General features: G+C 35.3%; 5 protein-coding genes and 1 non-coding gene across 7 annotated transcripts; 2 read left to right on the top strand and 4 right to left on the bottom strand.

Moving 5' to 3' along the window:
• The first annotated feature begins 706 nt into the window (after positions 1 to 706).
• Positions 707 to 1532, top strand: LOC104719750 (uncharacterized). The gene has a single exon (XM_010437721.3). The coding sequence runs from the start codon at positions 960 to 962 to the stop codon at positions 1371 to 1373; it is 414 nt and encodes a 137-aa protein (XP_010436023.2). The 5' UTR covers positions 707 to 959; the 3' UTR covers positions 1374 to 1532.
• A 1194-nt stretch (positions 1533 to 2726) lies between these two features.
• LOC104719741 (28 kDa ribonucleoprotein, chloroplastic) lies at positions 2727 to 5719 on the bottom strand. Its single transcript, XM_010437712.3, has 5 exons — positions 5264 to 5719; positions 5053 to 5151; positions 3807 to 4097; positions 3251 to 3410; positions 2727 to 3169 (listed from the first exon to the last, which is right to left on the bottom strand). The coding sequence occupies exons 1-4, from the start codon at positions 5630 to 5632 to the stop codon at positions 3255 to 3257; spliced, it is 915 nt and encodes a 304-aa protein (XP_010436014.1). The 5' UTR covers positions 5633 to 5719; the 3' UTR covers positions 2727 to 3169; positions 3251 to 3254.
• Positions 5655 to 8383, bottom strand: LOC104719731 (uncharacterized). Its single transcript, XM_010437702.3, has 5 exons — positions 7925 to 8383; positions 7528 to 7800; positions 6352 to 6609; positions 6169 to 6276; positions 5655 to 6074 (listed from the first exon to the last, which is right to left on the bottom strand). The coding sequence occupies exons 1-5, from the start codon at positions 8174 to 8176 to the stop codon at positions 5952 to 5954; spliced, it is 1014 nt and encodes a 337-aa protein (XP_010436004.1). The 5' UTR covers positions 8177 to 8383; the 3' UTR covers positions 5655 to 5951.
• Positions 8384 to 9263: 880 nt separating this feature from the next.
• LOC147948508 (uncharacterized) lies at positions 9264 to 9968 on the bottom strand. The gene has a single exon (XM_087467367.1). It carries the CDS (start codon positions 9966 to 9968, stop codon positions 9264 to 9266), a length of 705 nt encoding a protein of 234 aa, XP_087323493.1.
• Positions 9969 to 10937: 969 nt separating this feature from the next.
• LOC104719722 (mediator of RNA polymerase II transcription subunit 20b-like) lies at positions 10938 to 14571 on the top strand. Of its 2 annotated transcripts, none has more exons than XM_019230076.2 (4): positions 10938 to 11002; positions 13461 to 13507; positions 13615 to 14026; positions 14177 to 14571. In XM_019230076.2, exons 2-4 carry the CDS (start codon positions 13494 to 13496, stop codon positions 14405 to 14407), a joined length of 657 nt encoding a protein of 218 aa, XP_019085621.2. In that variant the 5' UTR covers positions 10938 to 11002; positions 13461 to 13493; the 3' UTR covers positions 14408 to 14571. The 2 variants fall into 2 exon arrangements, with proteins under 2 accessions (XP_019085621.2, XP_087338586.1); XM_087482460.1 differs by lacking the exon at positions 10938 to 11002 and adding an exon at positions 11090 to 11254.
• Positions 14572 to 16669: 2098 nt separating this feature from the next.
• On the bottom strand, positions 16670 to 16776 carry LOC147948507 (small nucleolar RNA R71). Its single transcript, XR_015586264.1, has one exon. It is a non-coding gene; the product is annotated as a small nucleolar RNA R71 (small nucleolar RNA).
• Positions 16777 to 24299: the final 7523 nt, after the last annotated feature.

Here is a 24299-nt window from a genome sequence, read left to right as displayed (position 1 = left end):
AGAGTTTTAATAATAGTAGTAAAAAACAAAGAATCTACAAAGGCTAATGGGGGGGAACACAGCCGCGTGGTAATCATAATGGTAAGTGAAAAAAAAAACTGATTAATCTTGAAAGTAGTAGTTTAGGTCACACTAGTTATTAAAAACTGCTTTAATCTTCAAAGGTTGAAACCTTTAATTAAATCTTATCCACGTGGCTAGGACAGTCTTTGGAAACAACGCGTAGTTGGGTGTTGTTGGGTTCGGTCGGTGGTCGAAGAACTCTTAGCCAAATCCATCGGACGGCTCATGTAAGAAAAGGTTTGGGTGGGATCAAGTTTGGTCGGTTTGGTGGTTATTAATATTCCAATAGATTTGTTCGTTGAACAACTTTATCAAGAACAGAATAATAGATTAACAACAATTATATTTTAGTTACTAATATTGTGGTTTTTTTGTATGCCAAACTACTAATATTTTGTTTTCTCACATAATGTATATTGACATATGAATTTTTTATTTCCTCACAACAAAACAGAGAGTTAATCCTTCAATATATTATCAAATAAGGATCATAGACACTTGATCAATCATTTAAATAGAGTTGTATAGTTCTTGTCTCCTTTTTCTCTAGCTAACTATATTTGTATTGTCTCAAAAATCAAAGTCCAAAAAATTCCAAACACATGTTTTAAATATGAAACTAATTTGAGTTTGTCTTCATTTAGAAAAGTCCAAAAACGTAGTTTGGATCTCATGTAATAAGAAGAAAAAAATACAAGCGGGCCACAAATTATAGTCAATAGAAACCCTAAGGACTTCATTACAAATTAACAATAATCATTTACACGTCTTCTTATTATATCGACGAAACCATCACTTCTCTGCTCTCTTTATATAAACCTCTCTTCGTCTCCTCTCTCTGCTCGCTCGAAACAGATCCTTCACTTCTTTAAAACTTGTCTCAAACTTACAAAACCATGGCATCATCAAAACCCGTCGTCGTTTTGCTCATCCTCGCTCTCATAGCTTCTTCAGCTATAGCTCAAGCTCCAGGACCAGCACCAACAAGATCTCCTCTTCCATCATCAACTCCACTACCACCTGCTCAAGCGCCAAAAACCGCCGCATCAGCACCAACTCCTTCACCAATTACCACAACTTCTCCACCAACCGCCACTCCCACGGCAGCTCCGACTTCACCTCCGGCTGGTTCACCACTCGCCACCTCTGCTTCACCACCCGCTCCTCTAACGTCTCTCACTCCTGATGGAGCTCCAAACGCTGGTCCAGCCGGATCCACTCCCGTCGATAACAACAACGCTGCCGCCGCTGCTGTGTCCGCCGGTTCTTTAGTCGGATTTGTTGTATTCGTCGCTTCTTTGGTGGTGTAATTTGGTTATTTTAGAAAACCTGAGATAGTTTTTATTGTCTTTCTATTAATGATTTTTTTTTGTTCGTGTTTAGTTTTTGGTTTATGTATTAAGAATTGAGTTTACCGTTGGACGATATTAGATACTCGATTTGTGTTTTTCATTAGTCGTTTTAAGATATTTTCATCTGTGTCTTACCAGTATTATATATATTCAGTTATATACTTATATATATATATATATATCATCTGTTATTATTATCACTAATTATGATAAGTATATTAAGAAGAGTCTTACACCAGTTTGATTATTATTGCGTTTGGATTTGAAATAGTTATTTGTGATGCCTTTCCGAATTCGAAATTGGCGTGGCTAAGTCTTAAAAGTGATTAGTGATGATGAACACTACTAATTAAAACAGAAGGTGATTAGTGATGATGACCGCTGACCTCATCGGTCATCATCGTGTGCGTGTGTAAAAGACACGTGTCGACGTTCCCAAGAACGGTGAATTTGTCGTTTTATTGGTAGTGGCAAAAGAACAGCTGTTTGGTCTGTCTAATTCTTTCTTCCTTTTTTTTTTTTTTTTTTTTTAACGCCTTTATTGCGTTTAATGATATAAATGAGATTAGATAACTTTTGAAATTACATGATTGAAAAGTCTGTAATCTTAACGAGAGTAATTGCGTTTAAAACTGAAATATTGGATTAAAAAAGTCATTGGGTTTGGTCAGAAAGGTAAAGAGTAGGTGTTGTCACGTGGAAACAGCTGTAAGAATACACATATAAAGCTTTTTTTGCTTCAGGATTCTTCTTAATTGGCTCAGCCATGTGGGGGCTTGTACGTATATTATATCACCATTTTAGGTTAAAGGTGTCGTAACGAAATATTTTCACTCATATTATAAGTTAACTTAAAAATATGAAAAAGAGTTGAACTAAATGCGTTTGCTATGAAAGGTAGACGGACGATTCCATTGTTTTTTAGTTAACAGAAATAGGAAAAAAAAAAAACTTACTTCTTTTTAGAGTTTTTTTTTGCTCAAAAGGAGGAAAAAGAAAAAAAGAAAGTTGATGAAATTATTCCTTTTAAAAGGAAAAAAAGAGGCTGGAGAGCATTCAATAGCTGTGGAATTCGATTCGCATTTGATGATTCATTACCTCCTCAAAATATTCCAACTCAAACCAAAATGAAAAGTTACAACAATTTGTCCTTTTTCATATACCAATGTCTTTTTTTATTCTTTTCTTAACAATTGATAAACTTTAGAACATACCCACATAATTTAAGAAAGAATGAAAGAAATAGTACAAGAAGCTTTTTGGAACTAGTACTCTAGTAGTACAAATTTTTATATTGTTTTAGCATTTGAGTTTGCAAATTACTGTTATACCTTTTATAATATTCTTAAGATTTAAGGTTTCATATATAAAAAGAAGAATACACGTTACACACTAAACATATAACAAACGCGAAAAAGCAATCGAATACTAGAATGACCAACAAAATAAAGCATTGTGTTTGACTTAACTAAGCAAGTTTCTCAAAGCCACATGGGGTTTGTTTCTTAAGATTTTGATCTAGTCTGAAACTGACGTTTTGGTATACTCGGTCTCTACTAGTTTTCAGTTCTAACAAAATCGGTTTTGTACTTCTTACTTCTCCACCAGTTACTAAAGGTTTGGTACTCGTATGTAACCACTCCTCTTGCTGGTCAAAAAGTAAGAAGAAGAAAACCTAAAAGCTCGAAAAGCTTCTTCTTCAATTCCAATACCTTCCAGCAACAATCCAGCAACACAGACTATGTATAAATAACCTGATCGATCAGTTCAAAGCTTAGAGTTGATAATGATGATATAACAGACCAAGGAAATGAAAACAATGAAGCTTTTACTACCTCCTCAGTTCTCTGCAGCTGGAGTTTCGTCCTCTGCGGTCACTGACTCCGACTGAGATGATGGTTCCTCCTCCTCTTCCGGTGGCTGCAACCCTTCTTTTGCTTGCAACTTAACAAACTGTTTGCTACGTGCTAATCGGATCGGTCTTCCCATAAAATCCTACGTATATCAATATCACAGACATTCAATTTTATCAACTAAATCAACCATGTGTCAATAAACTCATTCGAAAGCTGTTTACGAGCAACATGCCATTAACTCTTCTGTTCTAACAATTTTGGGACTAAGATCCATATACTCTTAAAGTGTGCCTACAAAAAGAAACCCTTTTCTATGCTTGTCTCATTGCTGCATAAAGAGTCTCAACCTAGAAAATTTGGTTTAGGGTCCATTTATAGTATCAGCAGCACACCAAAAATAAACCCAAACACAAGCACTCTCTTGTACTTTGGATTCCATTTAACTATATCATACAGTAATATTGCTGGTAAGTCTAGAATGCTATTAAATTATGATTAGATCACTATTATTATCATGTAGAATAGCTTGGATTACCTTTCCTTGGAACTCAATAATCGCTGCCTCGGCCTGTTTCTTGGTTTTGAAAGAGACAAACCCGTAACCACTCGACCTCCTTGGATTTTCATGGAATATAACTTCAGTGGAGACAACGTTGCCAGTGTCTGCATCAAAGAACTCCTTAAGATGCTTAGCCCTTGCTTCAAATGCCAAGTTTGCAACAAACAAATTGAATGTAGGCACTTCCGAAGGTTTCTCACGCGGCGCATATGTCTTCTTCTTTTTGGCCTTTGCATAGTCTACCTTTAAACGACGACCCTCGTACTCCTAAACAGACATTTCCATGAAAAATGAAGATCAAAGAAAGAGCAAGACCCAAAGAAACAACACAGAAAATCAGATTTAGTATGCAATAATTGTGGACAACAAAAATCTATCTTGGGATACTGCAACATGAAAGAGCCAAATAGCACTACAACTTGTTCTGATGTAAAATAAAATAAGATGAGACTAACACAACCAAATGAGAGGGAGCAAGAAAAACAACAAAAAACAATCAGATGAAGTAGACGTAAATCTTGCTCTATAAAGTTTTGGTCAGCAAAATCAATCAACTTCACGGGATACTACATCATGAAAGAGTCTAATAACACAATCTACAACTTCTGCTAATGTAAATTGAGATAAAAATGAGACAAACACAACAAAATGAGAGAAATATCTCGATGATCCTGTGTTAATTTAGAGATGGAGGAAGAAATTGCAATGTTCTTATACACAAAAATCAACGAAACTGGGATAACTGCAATATGAAAGAGCCTACCTAATAAGAAGACAACTTTTACTAATCATAAAGTCAGATCAAATGAGACAAAACACAACACACTTGCAATGATTCCTTGCCAATTTATAGAGATGGAGGAAGCAATAGCGATGTTCTTACACACAAATATCAATCAAACAGGGATAACTGCAACATATAACCACAATATACAACTTGTACTAATTATGAAGTCAGATAAAATGAGAGAAACACAACCAAATGAGAGAAGAAAAAAACTCAATGATTCTTTGCCAATTTAGAGATGGAGGAAACGAATTGCGATGTTTTATGATATAATAACCAATCAAATTTGAGTACTACAACATGAAAGAGCCTAATAAGCAACAATGTACAACTCATAAAGTCCGATAAAATGAGACAAAACACAACCAAATCCAAATCTGAATGATTCTGTGACAATTTTAACGATGGAGTAAGCGATGGTTGCGAAGTTCTTACATATGATTCGAGAGATTTGAGAGCTGTAGCAGCTTCTTCAGGGGAACCCATTTCAATGAAAACCAAACCTCTATTCCTTTCCTTCTTATGCATAGACATCTACATATCAAAACCACATTACGTTTAACCAAAACAACGAAAGATTCGATTCAATTCAATTTCATTCAAGGTTTTACAAAAAAAAAAAAAAAAGAAAAAATCAATAAAACACCTCAATGTCGACGACACTGCCGTACTTCTCGAACAACGTTCTTATATCTTCAGGTGTAGCTGCCCATGGAACGTTCTGAGCAATCAATCTAGTTTTCGAAATCTCTTCTACGATTTCCTCAGTAGCGGCGGAGATACTATCAGCTGGAGAAGAAGATGATGATTCGAGGATTGGCTCTTGAGTTGTAGCGGAGAAGTACGAGGTAAGGTTTCTGGATTTTGCTTGAACTGAGGAGCGACATAGCGAAGCAGAAGAAGAAGACCAAGCGAGAGAGTAATTGCTAAGCGAAACTTTCGGGTTAGGGTTCTTCTGGTTTGATTTGTGACCTAGAATTTGGAGGGAAACGCAAGGAAGACGAACAAGAGCCATGGTTGAGTGAGAGAGTTTTGGATAAGAAAAAAAAAATTACATTTTATTTTGTGTTGGAACTACATAACGACGTCGTCTCAAAACCTGATGCAACGGCATCGTTTTAGCTAGTCGTCTAGTCTACAGTTTGTCAATTTCACATTGTTTTTTTGTACAAGAAGCTTTATAAATATACCAGTTAGAAACATGGTTTAGTGGTCAAATTTTTATAGAAAATACATGTTTTGTTAGTAGCTTCAGAGAAGCTGACAACATAATCCGAATCTTGTTTTTCACAGATATGAATAATACAGAGAATATTTTGATTCATAGTCAATATCTAGCACTTGTTTGAATTATTCCACACAGGTGATAGAGGCTTTCTGCTGACTTCTGGACTGCTAAACTCAAGCTTTTTTTCCACCGGGCTGGTCATCATCTTCGGACTCTTTCTCTTGTTTGACTGTAAACATAAGAAACTCTTTTTAAGTTACAATCAAAGAGGAGAGTCTATATAGCTGCTTACTTTTTTTTTTCTTTTTGTGTTAGCTCTTTACCTTTGCAGATGCGCTGTTCCTGTCTGCGGAACAAAGAGGGCTTTGTTGCCTTAGCAACTTACGATTTTCTTTATCCAGCTTTCGGTTTAGCGTGCTCACAAGTTCCACCTGTTTAAAGATTGCGGGTTAAGTGGAATGATTTCAGAACAAGAACAAGAGAGTGTTATCGTTTTTTATAGATACCTCTTGCTCGGCTTTAGTCAGATTCAGGATGATGCATTCTTTTTCCTTTTCAAATTTCTTTGCCCTTGAAACTAAAGCAAGAACCTTTTGCGTTGAAGGCTTTAAGTGTTCCCATTTGCTCAACAAAGTTTGGCACGATTGGTCGTGGACATTTGCCTCCAAGAAGAGACGCCCCATCATAGTTTCGTCTTTGCTTATGAGTGATCCCAAAACTGACTCAAGCAAGTCTTCTTCTAACGGTGTAGTGCAGTTGTCAACCTTTTGAGAGAAATGAATATACAGACTTCTGTCAGAACACAAAAAAAAAAAAACTATATTTCCAGCAGAAATGACTATAAGTAGTAGGAACTAATAGCTATATCTCCTGACTAATATTGACACTAACGAATCTTTCTAATCTTCATTTGTTTGATGAATATGCTACACCTTAAGGATACAGAAAGATAAATCTTGGATTGAACAAGCAATCTCTCAAGCATCATAGACAAAATCCAACACTTATCAACTGCCTTTATCCACCTCAAGCTATCAAAAACGACTAATAATAGACTAATAGTGGATATAGGACAAACCTATTTCTATATAAAACGGAAAAATCCAAAGAACGATAGGGAGTAACGCACTATGTACCAACACATTATACATCAGTCATAAGACAGAAACTTGATATGGACTAGCATAGTATCTCTTTCAAGTGCATCAAACAGATCATATCTACAATTTAAAAACTTTCAGCAAAGCAACACAACATGGATGGAAGTATGAATCAGTGAGAAGACAAGCTAACACTTGGAGAAATTGCATAGTCAACTTAACAGAGAAAACCAAATGATGGATCCTCAAGTGATAACAATATCTAAAAATTTGAACTTTTTGCGAAGCAACACAATATGGATGGACTAATAATAAGTCAAGGAGACAACAAACTTCATCTGCAATGTCAACTTATGAAAGAAAACCAAAATGATGCATCCCCAAGTGGCAAAATCAAGATAATTAACATCTAAATCCAACTAACCCCCAGTGACCCAATGAAAGAGTATATAGAAGACAATAGCTTTTGAGTAAACCATTCATCAACAACAGTCTAACAAAATTATATATCTGCAAGTTCAAAAAGCAAACTAATTTACTAAAGGGCATTGCAATAGAAAGGAGAATTTAGTGTTATCTTACTTCACAATCTCCGATTCGACGCTTGCAAATCTGAATCTCCTCAGACAATCTTCCAATTTCCTCCTCCAAGTCACGAACCCTAGCTTCTGCTTCTCTTGCCCTCTCATCAGATTCGTTCCCAAACTCCATCAACGCATCACGATCTTTATGATAAAGCAAACACTCCTTCTCCAATCTCTTACACTGACTCAACAAATTCCCACACTCACTAGCCAGTTTCTGATTCTCATCAACAAACTTCTTCAACGCTTGCGCATTCATACTCGCTTCAGACTATTGAATTGGACACCCAAAAAAAAAAAAAAAAAAAATACAAGATTCAGATCTAATCAAATCAATCACAGATTTAAAAAAACCAAATCTATGAAAACCCAGAAACGAATTTACTATTACTGACCCTAACGCGATCGATGACATGATCTTTCTCCTTTAATCTTGAAACAAGGGAAAGATACTGTTCGCGAAGACGGCGATGGGTTTCTTCAGTTGTATAAAGCTTTTTCTGAAGAGCTTCCATGGAGATCGGAAGACCCAAGGAGTGATCTATTGTGTCTTTGATAAAGTCATCGACTTCTTGGGAGAGATGATTCGTTCCCGTTCTCGCCCTCGTCTCTGCTTCGTCTGAATCGATTCTCTCGCCGCTCCGCATGGTTAATTTCGAAAGAAAAAAACAAGAATTGAATCAAGAAGAGAGCAGAAGATTTCTAGGGTTTTTGAATAGGGAGGAGGAAGAAAGAGGAATTCGTAAAGGAGACTGAGAGAATTCAAAAAGAAGAGAAAAGGAGAAGTGAGAGAGTTTTGTAGCCGTTACAAAAGTTAATTGCATCTCGATCGAGTCGAGAGACTACGTGGCAACGGTTTTATTGCCTACAGAGATTTTGGCTCCTAACTAAGGGTGGAACAATCCGGTTTAAATTGTGGTTTTTGTTTTTGTTTATTTAGTTTTCCGGTTTTGATAAATGCCTTATATTGAAATTTACGTATGAAAGATCTATGGTAAAAAGTTCGAGATGATTTGGGTGTTTTTCTCTAGTTTTGTTTGATTTTAATTTAGTTTAATACGATTTGGTTTCGGTCTGCATTGCTTTTCATTTTCGGTTTTTTTTTTTTTTTTTTTTTTGAAAAACGTTTTTAAATATAAACAAATAATGATTTACTTAAGATTTCTATATTTTTTCTTTTTATATTATGGTTTATTGACATATTTCTTATTATTTATATATTTCTATTATTATTTCTTTATATATATTTCTTCTTTTTACAAGTAGAAAGTAAGAGTGCAAATGAATAACTTAAATAAAAAGTTTAAATGGTTGAATGAACATTCATCCAATTTCATTTTAGATGAATAAGTTGAAACTATCCATTCAACCAAAAAAATTAGAAATTTATACTAATTTATTATTATGTTGAATTATTTTCACTTTCTTACGTGAAATATTTTTCAGTTGATAACTAATTCTTTTTTTTTCTTTTTTTTTCTTTTTATGAAATTATACTCAAAGAAGTTCCATCCCTAGACTACTCTACAAACAAGGCTCATGGAGAATATGGTTTTGCCTAAGTATAGATATCTTTAACATTGTATTAAGGATCTTGGCAGGGTGACTAATATTATCAGGGGTCTCGGGCAAGTAAATATTTAGGGCCTTTAATAAAAAAATGTAAACTATTTAATTTTAATATAATATATATATATATATATATATTTTTTGACAACAGCTTACAAGATTAGCTCAAACGAGCCAATGCAAAGGAAAATTGTTTACAAAGGTAACTAGATGCGGAACTGTTCGAACACGTCGAGCCAAATTATCCGCTTTACCATTCTGAGTACGAGGGACATAGATTAAAGAAAAGGAAGTAAACTCCTCTCTGTCCGCCTGGATGTCCTCCAGATAAGGTGTGAAAGCTGGCCACTCGGAAGGCGAAGACACCATCTTCACCAGGTCAGAGCAATCAGTAAGAAAAACAACGGATTGGTTATCGGCTCCAATCATACAACGCATTGCCCAAAGAAGGGCTTCGACCTCCGCATGAAGCGGGGAGAGACTGCGACGAAGATTTGAAGCTCCCATGGTAGTTTCATCCCCCGTGGGCGAGATACAGAACCATCCTCTACCAGCATACTGATCCGTCGCTTTCCACGATCCATCCACAAAACAACGAAAACTCAAGGGAAACCTGGATAACCTTGGGGCTCCAAAGCCCCCAACAGGAGCTACACCCTGAAGAGTGTGATCCTCTACAGACCCTGCAGCCTCTGTCTGGGCAAGGAACCAATCTTTAGCCTCATCTTCCGCTAACCGCAATATTGCTATTGGGTTAGAGTCCAAATTAGTGAAAAGTTTATCATTACGAGCTTTCCAAATATACCACAAAATCCATGGAAATCTATCCTGGAAAGGAACATCCTTGAACCGCCAGAAAAGAAAATCCATATTTGTGAAAACCGATGCAGTTGGAAAAACACCCTGGACCGTCGGGAACTGCGACAGAGCCCAGACCTGTCTGGCTGGCGGGCATTAAAAAAGAGTATGGTTTATCGTCTCCTCGTCACATCCACAAAAACCACATACTGGATCACAGTTAATGCTACGTTTCCGTAGATTAGCTGTAACCGCCACACAGCCCGAGATTACTTGCTACATAAAATGACGTAGTTTAGGCGGGCATCGGATCGTCCACACGAAGGCCTGAAGAGGTACATAGTTCGGCCCGACCACCGACGGGGCAGCCGCTTCCATGGCGTTAGACCGAAGAAGGTGGTACCCTAACTTGACCGTATATTTTCCTGACTTAGTAAAATGCCAACCTAACGAGTCCGGTTTGTCGGGCAACCGCAACGGTAAGGCAGAAATCAAGGCAACATCTTCCGGTACAAAAGTAGTCGAAAGTAAAGCCATGTCCTAGGAATGTGAGTTCCTGTCAATTAAATTTTGAACAGAGAGCAAAGGGTCAGACAACAACCCTGTGCCGATAGCTGGTCTCGGGGATTGAGCAGGGATCCACGGATCATTCCACACAGAAATGGAAGCACCAGATCCTACCCGTTTAATAAGTCCGTTGTTAACCAGAGAGCAAGCTGAGATAATACTTCTCCACCCATATATTATTTTAATATAATAAAACTAAAATTCAATATTTTTTTGTGTTTAAATTTTTATTTAGGAGCTTTTTTTTACTAACTATTTTGTAAAATTAGGACTTTTTTTATTTTTGACTCTGGAATGGGCTGGAGGCAATCAACCATACTTACGGCCCTATATCCTCAGCTGACTTTGCTTCTCGGAAGTGTATTGGGCTTGTTATAGAGATATTTTAGTAAAATATTTTTCTAATATATAATTTAAACGAAGTCGTTTTATCGCAATAAAACCCTAATTTTTTGCTATTTATTTCATTGTAGCCGCCTATCTTTTATCTGATAGGATACATTTTCTCACAAAAATCGTCATCATAATCTCCTTCACAGGTAAGTATTTCTGGCTATCTAATCATATCTTTGCTTTAATGGTTAGATGATTTACACACTAAGGGTTTGAATGGTAACTGCGGTCAGGACGGCCAAATCCATATGCAGTCTGGACCGCTCTATTTTTAAGGCGGACAACAGACTGCTGCGGACCAATTCTATTTGTATGCAAAAGCGGTCCGCATTTGGTCTGCTGCGATTTTGTCTCTGCTTTATTTGGACCACACAACTGCGGTCTACATTTACTGAATGGTAAATAAAAAGTGGTACAGTCCGTAAACGGATTTGTCTGCTCCAACCGCTGAACCATTCACACCCTAAAATTTTTTCCTATAATGAGATAGATTATTTAGAGAAGATAGCATAAATCTGCATTGTTTTACGTAAATTTAAGAGCGATTACGAGTTTTGTTTATGAAGATATATGAATTGTCTATCTGAATTTTAATCAAATAGATATATTTGAATTTTGGTTCTCGAACTAAATTTTTTTGACATATAAAAATCTGAATTGAAAGATAAATCATAAATAATATTTTGATATTTTATCAAATATTTTCAGTAAGTATGTATACTCCGAGCAGGTTCAATGAAAAAAATATTGTTTTCCAAAAAGATGATTGCTTCTTTTTTAAAAAGAAAAATTTAGTGAATAAAATTTTAGTATGAGCATTGAGTTCAAATTTGATATCTATGTAATGGATTTTGTGTTTATTATGCATATACATTCTTGAATAGTTATATTATTTTTAGTGTATAAATTCTTTTGAAAATACTTTTTTTTTTCATTTTCATATGAACTACACGTTCTCTAAAAAAAAAAAAATCATGATATCAATATATATGTTTTTTTTTTTTTTTTTTTTTTTTTTCTTAGTGAAGTTTTGTAATTTTTTTAATCATTTTTTTCTGGTATTTTTATAGGGGAAAATGCCAAAAAAAAACCCGAAGTTATTTTCATTTGGAAGTTTAATACCCAATGGTTTTGGATTGGAATAAAAATACACCAAATAATAAAAATGTGTTATTTAAAACCTAAAGTAATTAGTATTGTTATTTTCATACCCACGATTTTTCAACAAAATCAAAATCTCAATTTTACCCCGGTTATCTAATTAATTTTTAATTTTTAATATATAAAATATCGGTTTTCTAATAACCATATCAAATCGAGTTAACCGGTATTTAATTCTCTTTAAACTGTTTCTTCAACCTTCCGCTATCGGGTTGAATATTTTTTTGATTCAAATGGAGCAGACTCGATCGGGAAACAATTATGGGCGAGTTGTTGTGTTCATTTTTGTTTTTTTGGATCATACAAAAAAAAAGAAAAAATCGGAGAAGCAGTAGCATTAATCAAACTCATCCCCAAGTAAGGACGCATGGGAATCATCTTCTGTTAGTCTGGTAATTAAAAGTATGACGGCTCGTTATAGAACTCAAAGACTCGAACCCAGAATTAGATCGAGTAGCCATCCACATAATCAAACCCTATAAACCCATTCTCCTCCTCTTTTCCATCTCTCTCTCTCTATCTTTTTCTCTTCATAGCCGCCGCTTCTGTAACCTTTGAGCCGATTTCAATGAGAATAACATCTGGGAAGAAGCCTAAGATGGCGGATGAGTGGGTGGAGACGGCTTTAACAGACAACGTTATGTTGGTGGAGCTTCTTCTCCGACTCAAACACGCCGGAACGGTTAAATCCGATAATCCGGTGGCGAATCTACCTGAATTACGGTGGGGGATTCATCAACGGCGGTCACGACCTTCGAGATTAGGGGTTAATGTTGGTGGCGTCGGAGGTTATTTGAAGAAGGAAACTGATTCGGCTAGAGCTAGTCCGATGACTCCTTTATGTTGGAGTGGCGGATCTGGTAGCGGCGGATCTAGTTCTGCTTCTCCGATTTTTTCTTTTTTTTTGGATGATCCAAAAAAAAAAAAGAACACAACAACTCGCCCAGAATTGTTCCCCGATCGAGTCTGCTCCATCTGAATCAAAAAAATATTCAACCCGATAACGGAAGGTTGAAGAAACGGTTTTAAGAGAATTAAATACCGGTTAACTCGATTTGATATGGTTATTAGAAAACCGAAATTTTATATATGAAAAATTAAAAATTAATTAGATAACCGGGGTAAAATTGGGATTTTGATTTAGTTGAAAAATCGTGGGTATGAAAATAACAACACTAATTACTTTAGGTTTTAAATAACACATTTCTATTATTTGATGTATTTTTATTCCAATCCAAAATCATTGGGTATTAAATTTCCAAATAAAAATAACTTCGGGTTTTTTTTGGCATTTTTCCCTATTTTTATATATCCAAATACTACACTAGATGAGATGTGTCTTTCTCCTTTTGTTTTTTTTTTCTTTTCTGATCCACTAGATAAGATGTGTGTCACATTTTATACTTGTAAATTAACGGATACAGTTTTTGTTCAATTTTGTAGTCATTGTGATTTGTTGTACCTCCCTCCAGAACAATGCCCGTCAAATGGTATGTTTGAGTTTAAAGACACTGAAGAATCATTCTTGATTTTTATAATTTACAAATTGTTATGTTAGCCTTTTTTTCATTCTTTGGTCTTTTTCTTTTCTTTCTAGGCTTTTGTATTGGAAACCAAATCAAGGATCAACTCTTAACAGCCAAATCCTAAAGGAAGCTACAAAATGCGTAGAGAGCCTCAATGGCGTCAAAAAAGAAAAATGGAAAGCCACTCTCGAGTATTACAAGCCCTTCCTGCGAGACGAGTCTAATCGAGCGGAGTTCCCTAATGAAGTTGTGGGGGTTTCGCTTCCAGAGGAGCCAAGTAAGTACTATTTCATCATCAGGACGCAGAGGATCGTCATGGAGGCAGATTTGTCGTTTCAACTGATCGTCCAGAAGCTCCAATCTTACACATGCAAGCTCTCGTTTGACTTTGAAGGGTTTCAGTATCAACTTGGTGATTTTCGATTGAGAGTTGGTAAAGTTATTCCTACACATGCCCTGACCGTTAGAGGCATAGTCATGGAGGTAACAAATGTTATAGCATTTGAGTAAATTGAGATATACGGTTTTATAAAAAATGTTGTTGATGATTTAATACTAGTTAAAATGTTGATGCATGCGCTTGCATTTTGTAACTCATATTGGTAAAAATTTGTATGTGTGTGTATTATTCAGGTTGAGTATCTTCCTATATCATCAATGGGAATGGCAAGAAAAGTGAAGGAGGAGTTCTTGGAGATATGGGAAGAAGCTATGTCGAAAAGATCGTTGCCAGGTAAGTTTAAGAACATAGACTTCAACTTTGGGATGTTTGAACTTGGAGACAACTACAGTCCAAAGCACACCGCTGTTCGATATGCTTTCTTCGTGGGTAATTTGATGGCAGCAATCAAAACTGGGTTTTGATTTATTAGTGATTTTAGAGGTCAATAAGCATTGGAAAAAAAATTGGTAACTTAAAAAATGTTTGAAGAACAAGATGTAAAAGTCGGAAAACTTGTGTGATTGGAGCAGATTATGAATTCAGTTTCTCTAGTTTGATTTGAATTTAGATTATGTTTTTTTTTCCACATTTTGGTTTTATGATTGTGAATCTTGATATATCATGGTTTTTGTGGTTTTTAACCATGATATAAGGAGTCTTTTAGTGTCTTTTCATTTGTTTCTAGATTGTTTTTGAGTCTTTACAGGTTTTTAGCATGGATGGAGCAAAGTGGAGCGATTTGGATCAGTTGAGCAATAATTCGGAGGAAAAGAACTTGGAGTCAGAACAGAGAGGGAGTGTCGATCGACACTGCCTTAGCATCGATCGACACCCTCTTTAGGCGATGAAGAATCACAAATTTGGAAGTTTTACAAATCTGCCCCAAAGTTTTCCATATTTGCAACATAAGTCCCTGACGTGTTTAAGGACATATATATATAGTTTTTAGGTTTTCCAAACCCTTAAGTTTTATTCTAGCAAGTTTTATTTTTCTGCAACCCTGAGAGATTTTTGAGAGCTATTGGAGAGAGAGATCTGAACTGCTTTGAGAGAAGAATTCTTAAACTCCTTTCTTACTCTTTTAATCTCTATTGCTTATTATTCAGAATCATGTCTTGTTCTTCATTGAATATGTCTGAGTAGTTTGCTTGTTAGGTTTAGGGTTTTTCACAGGGATTTTATGAATTATCAGATCTGTTTATTTAGGATTCATTATCTATCTAGATCTTCATCTTAGGTTGTTCTTCATATTAATCCTTGATTGGCCATCTAGAATTAATACTTTAGGAAAATAAATTGATATGAGAATATAATTGATTTTCATGATAAAACCTTTTGATGAGCAAAATTATTTCTTGCAAAGAGATTTGATTTAATAATTTTGTGAACAATCTAAACCTGATTTTATTGCCGATTTATTACCTAGAATTTTACAAAGAGATTTGGATTTTCTGGTTTTAAATTTAGATATTATTTGCAGTGAGAACTGATTTAATTTACAAAAGTGTTTAGAGTTCTAGATCTGTTCTTAATTGCTTGAATCCTAATTTATTGATTGATTTAATATTTCATAATTTCCTGAGAAATTCCCTAGGCCTAGCTTTTTGATCTTCTGAATTTACAACAACTTTTATTTAATATTTTGCATTGCTTTTCTTTATTTAAATCAATTTGTTTAGCATAATTATAAAACTCTATAATCCATTGTGTGTGATCTTGAGTCTCTGTGGAATTCGACCCCTAAGTACTGCAGTGATCTCTTAATTTGAGAGAGTAGCTCTAGGGTTAATTTGAGCATATCAAATTTTGGCGCCGTTGCCGGAGACTCTTTTGATCTACCATTAGATTTGAGTTTTAGATTTTGTCTAAATTTTTCTTTTTATTTTCTACTTACACGTTTTTGTTTTTCTTCTCTTTGGTGTTTCAGGTGCATGCCTCCTAGACCTCACACAAGGAGCAACAAGTCTGGTCCTACTGTGAATTTGTCAAACCAAGAGTTAGGAAAACTTGAGCGTGAGAACAGAAAGGCAGCCAAATCTCTAAAGATGGTTAATACCATCATTCTGATGCGAGATGAGGATGGTGCTTTGAGGGATCAAGAGGGCCACTTGCGCAATGAGCAGGGCCAAAAGATTGATGTTGAGGGCAATGTGATTGCTGAAACTGCTGTTGTCGACGAACCAGCTGATGGTGTCGACGGTGTCGATCGACACCAACAAGAGGGTATCGATCGACACCCCCTTCCTGCAGACGGACGTGGAGCTGCCAACCACGTACAGAACCCAGTTCGACGACAGGAGAACAACCGGGATCTGATCTGGACCATTGCTGACTACAACCGGGCTGATCTTATGTATGAGAACCGGTCTGCAATTGTTCCTCCACCATTCCAGAGGAGTGACTTTGAGCTGAAGCCTGCTTACTTTCAACTGGTTGGACAGAGACCTTTCTCTGCTCTGCCCCATGAGAAGCCTTTGGACCATATTGAACATTTTGAGGATCTGGTGACTAGCATCAAGGCTAATGGGGTGACTGAGGACTACATCTTCTGCAAACTCTTCCCTTACTCACTTGCGGGAGAGGCATCTCAGTGGTTGAAACAGCTGCCTGCTGGATCATTGACAAGCTGGCATGATATCAAGGTGGCTTTCCTCAACCATTTCTATGATGATGCAATGTCAGATGAGCTGAGAGTCAAGATCTCTTCATTCAAGGAAGGACATGATGAAGCTTTGAAGGCAGCTTGGGTGAGGTTCAAAGCTTATCAAAGAGACTGTCCACACCATGGTTTTTCAAGGGTTCAACTGTTGAGTATTTTCTTTAGAGGGTGTGACTGGGAGTATCAGTTAGCTTTAGATGCTGCAAGTCATGGGAATTTCAAGACAAGAATGCCAGAAGATGCTGAATTGTTGATTGAGAACTTAGCTTCTAGCAATAGCACTAAAAGAGCTGATGCTGAAAGAAAGAGACTGCATGGAGAGTTTGATGCAAATCAGCTAGCTTCTGTTAGTGCTAAGCTTGATTCAGTGCACAATCTTCTTGTGGGAAAGAAGTCAGTCCAATTTGCTGCTGAAGTTGAGACGTTTGAGCCAGAGCCAGAGAATTCAGAGGAGAATGTCAACTATGTGTATGGAGCTGGGTATCAGGGACAGAGATTCGGTAATCAGCAAGGAAACAGACCTTACAATGGTGACCAGAAGCAGCAACAGAACAATGGCTATACAAGAACCTATGGGAATTCATCTTATCAGTCTCCACCTCCTAAGACTTCTTCTGAGAGTAGAATGGAGGCCATGCTTGAGCAGCTTCTACAAGGTCAAGAGAATTTGACAGTGACATTCAATGGAAAGATTGACAATGTCTACACTGAGCTGAATGGAAAGATTGAAGCATTGAACATTCATGTCAAGAAGCTGGAGGTTCAAGTTGCACAAACTGCTGGGTCTGTCAAAAGGCAAGAGAATTATCTTCCAGCAAGAACTAAGTCAAACCCCAGACATGCTTGCAATGCCATATTAGTGAGAGATGAAGATGATGGTGAAATTGTTTCTGCAGAACAAGGAGAAAAATCGGCCAATCTGTCGGATCCAGATGATGGTGTCGATCGACACCACCTGGGTGTCGGTCGACACCCATCTCAGTCAGATGCGGAAAACACAAAATCTCAGGTTCCAGTTGTTGTTGAAAGGGTCTACAAGCCTAAGATTCCTTTTCCCAAGCCAAGAAGGTCTAAGCAGGAGCTTGAGAAAGCTAGATGCAAAGCAATGATGGACAAGGTGATGATTGAGATGCCTTTAATTGATGCAGTAAAGCTTTCACCACCACTTAAGCGGTATGTGAAGAGAATGGTATCCAATGGTTTGAGCCCTGAAGAAGGAGCACTGCTTACTAAGGATGTCAGTGCAATTCTGTTGAACCAGCCTGTTCAGAGGAAGAAGGAGAGAAAGCAGGAAGTGGTTGTCTCTAAGGAAGTGAGTGCAATCATTCAATGTAAGACTGCGGAGAAGTTACCAGATCCTGGAAGCTTTGTTCTTGATTGCTCAATCTCCGCAGGTAGGTTCTCTCACTCACTTTGTGACCTTGGCTCTAGCATCAACTTGATGCCACATTCTGTTGCTGTGAGACTTGGGATGACAGAATTCAAGCCAACTCAGATTTCTCTAATCCTAGCTGATCGCTCCCGAAGAACTCCTGAAGGTGTTTTAGAGGATATTCTAGTTAAGGTTGGCAACTTCATGATTCCTACTGACTTTGTGGTGCTGAAGTATGATCAAGTGCCTAAAGATCCTCTCATCTTAGGAAGATCTTTCTTGGCTACAGCTGGTGCCATCATAGATGTGCAGAAGCGACATATAGCACTGAATGTGGATGGTTTGAGTTTGAATTTTGAGATGGATAAGCTGAGGAGGGCTCCTACTATTGATGGACAGACTTTTTCTGTTGAAAAAGTTTCTGCAACATGGGCATCATGCTCAGTGTCGATCGACACCAACAATGAGGCATCGATCGACACCCCTCCACATTCGAGACAAAGTTTGTCCAAAGTTGAAGCTCCAAGACAGAAACCTGTTCCCAAACAGAAAGTCTCCCATTCCACCCTCCAGAGTCCTCATGTAAGGCAAAGGTACACCTCTTCTGCACCTAATCCTCCTCCTATCATCAACAAGAATTTCAAAGAGATAAAAACTGTTTTGCAGTTAACCAAGCCACGAGATTATCGTAGAGCGCTTGTTTCTTCTGTTGATGATTTTGCAGGACATAAGAGAAGCAATCCCATCCCTAAATCCCGCCCTGGTCCTGTTCCTCACATCCTTGGCAGACCTCATACACCTAACGCTTATACACCGCCTTGGATGAAGAGGATTTCAATGCCATGTTCTGATCCTCCGGATGCATGAGCTCCAACACAGTCAAGCTAATGACTGAAAACAAGCGCTTAGTGGGAGGCACCCCACTGGTAGGTTTTTCTTTTTCTTTTGCTTTTGATTTTTATTTATTTTATTTTATTTTTGCTTTCCTCTTGCTTGATAACACTGGGGACAGTGTTGTTTAAGTCTGGGGGAGATTAGTTACTAACTATGTTTTCTGTTTTTGAGTTTCAGTTGTGTCAGTCAAAACCATAAAGTTTGAGTCAAAATTTTCAAAATTTTTCTTTTTATCTTTGGGAATTATGATCTTGACTAATGATTTCTCTTATTTGGCTAACACTCTAATGATTACTTGTTTATGCTTGATCTCAGAACTGAAGCTTAGAAAGACTATGAGCCTTATCAACAATCCTGAAAGCCCTTATTCAATGGATATCTGATTGATCTAACGTTGTCTCAACCTTTATCAGGATTTTAACCGGACTTAATCGCTTACTTTGGGGTTAGAAATCAGTGGACTAGACTTCTTCTTCAGGCCATACAAGACAATGCAATTTTTCAAAGTATGTCTCCCCTCTCTCTTCCCTTTAGTGCTGTAAGAAAAAATAAAGAGAATAAAAGATGAGATGATTTTATCAGTTTAGAGAGGTAGGTAAATTACCAGTGACCTCATTATTCTACTCTTGAGTCAAATGATCACACAAAGCTTGGAAGCGAGGGGTAGGTAAATTAGCGATGACCCCGGTATTCGCTTACACCTTTGAAAAAAGAAAAAGAGAGAAAAGAAAAAAAATTTTGAAGTGAGAAAAGGGAGAGGAAAGGAGATGTAAGAAGAATGTCTTGGCCTGAAGAGAGTCCACATGCCACTGATCAATACACCCAAGGAAAGAATTCACTTTATTTATGCTTTAATATTGACTAATGAGATGACAATGGAGATTTCAGAGATTCCAGAGGATTGTGGAATTTGAGTAAGGAATGTTGATGCTGATCATGGTTGAAGTATAAGAAGTAAGTTCTTGAATCAGGTAAATGAAGAGTGTGAATAAAGAATCATCATGCAGTTGAGTGAGTTCCCTGTTTTCAAACCTCTTTCACAGGTCTAAGTTTCTGTTTTGCTTGAGGGCAAGCAAAGGCTAAGTCTGGGGGAGTTGATATATCATGGTTTTTGTGGTTTTTAACCATGATATAAGGAGTCTTTTAGTGTCTTTTCATTTGTTTCTAGATTGTTTTTGAGTCTTTACAGGTTTTTAGCATGGATGGAGCAAAGTGGAGCGATTTGGATCAGTTGAGCAATAATTCGGAGGAAAAGAACTTGGAGTCAGAACAGAGAGGGAGTGTCGATCGACACTGCCTTAGCATCGATCGACACCCTCTTTAGGCGATGAAGAATCACAAATTTGGAAGTTTTACAAATCTGCCCCAAATTTTTCCATATTTGCAACATAAGTCCCTGACGTGTTTTAGGACATATATATAGTTTTTAGGTTTTCCAAACCGTTAAGTTTTATTCTAGCAAGTTTTATTTTTCTGCAACCCTGAGAGATTTTTGAGAGCTATTGGAGAGAGAGATCTGAACTGCTTTGAGAGAAGAATTCTTAAACTCCTTTCTTACTCTTTTAATCTCTATTGCTTATTATTCAGAATCATGTCTTGTTCTTCATTGAATATGTCTGAGTAGTTTGCTTGTTAGGTTTAGGGTTTTTCACAGGGATTTTATGAATTATCAGATCTGTTTATTTAGGATTCATTATCTATCTAGATCTTCATCTTAGGTTGTTCTTCATATTAATCTTTGATTGGCCATCTAGAATTAATACTTTAGGAAAATAAATTGATATGAGAATATAATTGATTTTCCTGATAAAACCTTTTGATGAGCAAAATTATTTCTTGCAAAGAGATTTGATTTAATAATTTTGTGAACAATCTAAACCTGATTTTATTGCTGATTTATTACCTAGAATTTTACAAAGAGATTTGGATTTTCTGGTTTTAAATTTATATATTATTTGCAGTGAGAACTGATTTAATTTACAAAAGTGTTTAGAGTTCTAGATCTGTTCTTAATTGCTTGAATCCTAATTTATTGATTGATTTAATATTTCATAATTTTCTGAGAAATTCCCTAGGCCTAGCTTTTTGATCTTCTGAATTTACAACAGCTTTTATTTAATATTTTGCATTGCTTTTCTTTATTTAAATCAATTTGTTTAACATAATTATAAAACTCTATAATCCATTGTGTGTGATCTTGAGTCTCTGTGGAATTCGACCCCTAAGTACTGCAGTGATCTCTTAATTTGAGAGAGTAGCTCTAGGGTTAATTTGAGCATATCAAATCTTTTTGAATCTTTCGACCCTAAACCCAATATGTACAACTAAGGCAACAATGACAAAACTACTCTTAATTATTTTGCAACCACAAAATAAAACCATAGAAAATGTTGGATGAGTGCTCTTGGGGTTACAATATTTTTGTCAGTTATGGAGTTGGGTTTAAGACCCATAGATGAAGAGAAGCCTAAATGAAGAATCGAAACGCAAAAGGGAGTTTTGGCAGGTGCGGTTGCATAGAGCTTTAACAGTAGTATCTTATATAATATGAGAAGATTTTTTCCAACTTTTGCTACGGGGGTGACACTTGGCGTTTTATCTATCTGACACCTGTACATTTTTGTTGTTTGGACCTAATTAACTAAAATCATTTGTACTTTGGATCTAATTCACTAAAAGCCCATAAAAAAAAAAAAACTCTCAACATTTCCTTCTTCCCTTTATCAATTAGTCCCTTTCCGATCTAAACCCACAATTTATCAGTTTGTGGTTTCATCCTAGGAACAATGTGATTATAGTTTATATTGAAATTATAAAAATGAGTTTCAATCTTATGTATGATTCACGGGCAAGAACAGATTCTAAATTATGTATAAAATTTATTTATGGATTTCAATCTTATAAATGATTCATAGGTAAGAAATGAATATAAATTATATTAGATTGTAAGATGTTTGCGTGTTTCCAAAATTCTCTTATAAATTCATAAATTTTTGACTTAAAATTTAAACTATGGGTTTCCATTCCTGGGTTTAGTTTCTGGCCTTTAATCTTATATAATCTAATGGTGTGATGTTTTATGTAAGTAATTTTATAATTGCTTACTCATTTACTTCCCATTACATCTTACCAATTCGTTTTCCATAATATTAGAATTCAACCTGTTTTCCATTAAATTAAATTTCAGTCGTAATTACTCTCATTTTAAAAGATATTTTCAGTCATTATTATTTAATTTCAGTCATTAGGTTCCTATGAAGAATTATATTATTTTTATATATCTTTCCAAATTGCAATAGGTATTCTTGAATAAATTTAAATATTTTTTTTCAGGTTATCATGTTTGTTGTTCACATTAAAAATACATCAGAAAAAAATAATATAATGTGAAAATGTTTGACAAATTTACTTATTCATTACAATGTTTATGTATGTCTTTCCTAATCTCCATGGGCCAGTCCGGAAATTTTGGATGACCTATGCCAATTTTTTTAAAATAAACCATTTTCATTATCATAAATAAAATTATAAGAATAGTAATATAAAAAATTATTTTTATAAGATAGTTTCTAAGTCCAAAAACCAAAATATGTTTGTTTTGCATGCTCACATTTTTTTGTCTTCTCAATGTTTTCATGTTCATTTAAATATTTATACAAAAATAAATATTATATTGCCTAATAACTCATTATTGCTTTAAAACTCTTCAAATATAGAAACTTTTTCCATTAGAGTTTCAATTTTTTTTTTCTAAATTAAATTTTACTTTAAAATTCATTAACAACAAGTTTAATTAACATTAATCTAATGCTCATTCACCAACAATTCAAAAGATAGCTTTTTACATAAACCTAATAAAACTTTATCCGTAAATTGGATATATCTACATAAATAATATATGTTTTTCTTATATAAAACTTGAACTTATAATTTTTTCGAAATTATAAAAAAATCTAATAATAACTGAACTTATAATTTTTTATTTTTTTCTACTTGAAAGACAAAAAAACTTTTGACCTAAAGTATGCTCCAAAAAATATGTTGTTCTAATGCTTAGCTTCATTTGCTTATCCTATGGGCTTTGTTTCATGCCGAGCCTTGAACCATGTTTTATATTTACTCTAGTGTTGTCGTGTTTGTTGGTTATGTTAATACTACTACATCATGAAAAAATGAACTATCAAGATTTAATATGTTCAACATCACTACAAGAAATATGCCTATTTTTAGCACACAAAAATGCTATCATTTCGTTTTGATAGCGATTTTGTAAACGTTGTCTTTGCCGGTGCCATCTTAGAAGAGGCACATACAATAGTGTTTTTTCCTTTGGTATTATGTGTCTCTCTATAATAGCACATTATTATCGCTATATTAAGATTATTAGTAGCGTTTTTAATTTACTATGTTATAATTAATAGTAGCGAAATATTTGTACTATAGTTTTGTCAATGGTAGCTACATATTGTTGCAATAATATATTTTATGGTAACACAAAATTTACATTATAATTTAGTTTAATAAAATATAAATTTATTTAAAATATATATTAAATAAATTATCCAAAACATACATACCATATTTTAGACTAAAACAAGTTATCAAACCAAGTCTTATACCAAGTATTTACTACATATTACATAACATGCAAACAAGTTGACAAGAGACGTTAAAACCTTAGGAACTCCTACTTTATTCTTGAATATAACTCTTCTTCTTCGTCTTTTTCAAATCCTCCTCAAAGCTTTAATACACCTATTCTTACTCGACTTGTCTTCTTGTGGTCCTCACTCCTGCATTTTCCCAACAAAGAGACTTAACAAGTCAAATCAACTTTCAGACTCTAGAAGTCCATCAAACAAAAACACACCGATCCACCCTTTTTATGTTAGGTTTTGTTTATTTCTTATATTTTACGATCTATATATATATTTTTTTGAGCATTGATGTGGTAACTAAAACTTCTTCTTATTAGACGATGCATATGAGTCTCTCCAATGTAAATTTAGTTTGTGATGTTACTATCATATGTTTAAAGAATCATGTTGTTAAGATTGTGATGTCTTTTTATATCATGGTTTGATATGACTATGAGTTGCATTTTTCTGTACTAATTAATTTGACTTCTATAGTTTTGAGTAGTATATGCTAATTGTATATTGGTATCATATATTTTTAGTAATCTTAGTATCAAATAGCTTTAGAATTAACCATCTTATAAATAAAAGAACAAAATAAATTCCCATAACATTTTCCACTTTCACATATAATAGTTTACTTCCTAAGAAACTTTATTATTATGACATTTGATATTACAATATTCTACGGGTTGTCTTCTAAGTAGCTACGACAAAAGAAATATTTGTTCCATTCAATTGCATTTATAATA

Source organism: Camelina sativa, chromosome 2, assembly GCF_030686135.1.
Source record: "Camelina sativa cultivar CO46 ecotype springtype chromosome 2, ASM3068613v1".
Taxonomy (NCBI): domain Eukaryota; kingdom Viridiplantae; phylum Streptophyta; class Magnoliopsida; order Brassicales; family Brassicaceae; genus Camelina; species Camelina sativa.
Note: the sequence above shows the minus strand (reverse complement) of the source record. Positions and strands in the feature narration are given on the sequence as shown.

What these genes read in the sequence shown, in the direction of transcription:
- LOC104719750 (XM_010437721.3), top strand. Translation starts at nt 960, where the DNA reads ATGGCATCATCAAAACCCGTCGTCGTTTTGCTCATCCTCGCTCTCATA.
- LOC104719741 (XM_010437712.3), bottom strand. Translation starts at nt 5,632, where the DNA reads ATGGCTCTTGTTCGTCTTCCTTGCGTTTCCCTCCAAATTCTAGGTCAC. An exon ending in GCAGTGTCGTCGACATTGAG is followed by an intron (nt 5,152 to 5,263) that starts GTGTTTTATTGA and finishes TTTGATATGTAG; the next exon opens with ATGTCTATGCATAAGAAGGA. An exon ending in TCAAATCTCTCGAATCATAT is followed by an intron (nt 4,098 to 5,052) that starts GTAAGAACTTCG and finishes ATGTCTGTTTAG; the next exon opens with GAGTACGAGGGTCGTCGTTT.
- LOC104719731 (XM_010437702.3), bottom strand. Translation starts at nt 8,176, where the DNA reads ATGCGGAGCGGCGAGAGAATCGATTCAGACGAAGCAGAGACGAGGGCG. An exon ending in GTCGAATCGGAGATTGTGAA is followed by an intron (nt 6,610 to 7,527) that starts GTAAGATAACAC and finishes TTCTCTCAAAAG; the next exon opens with GTTGACAACTGCACTACACC. An exon ending in GGAACAGCGCATCTGCAAAG is followed by an intron (nt 6,075 to 6,168) that starts GTAAAGAGCTAA and finishes TTATGTTTACAG; the next exon opens with TCAAACAAGAGAAAGAGTCC.
- LOC147948508 (XM_087467367.1), bottom strand. Translation starts at nt 9,968, where the DNA reads ATGGATTTTCTTTTCTGGCGGTTCAAGGATGTTCCTTTCCAGGATAGA.
- LOC104719722 (XM_019230076.2), top strand. An exon ending in TTAGAGGCATAGTCATGGAG is followed by an intron (nt 14,027 to 14,176) that starts GTAACAAATGTT and finishes TGTATTATTCAG; the next exon opens with GTTGAGTATCTTCCTATATC.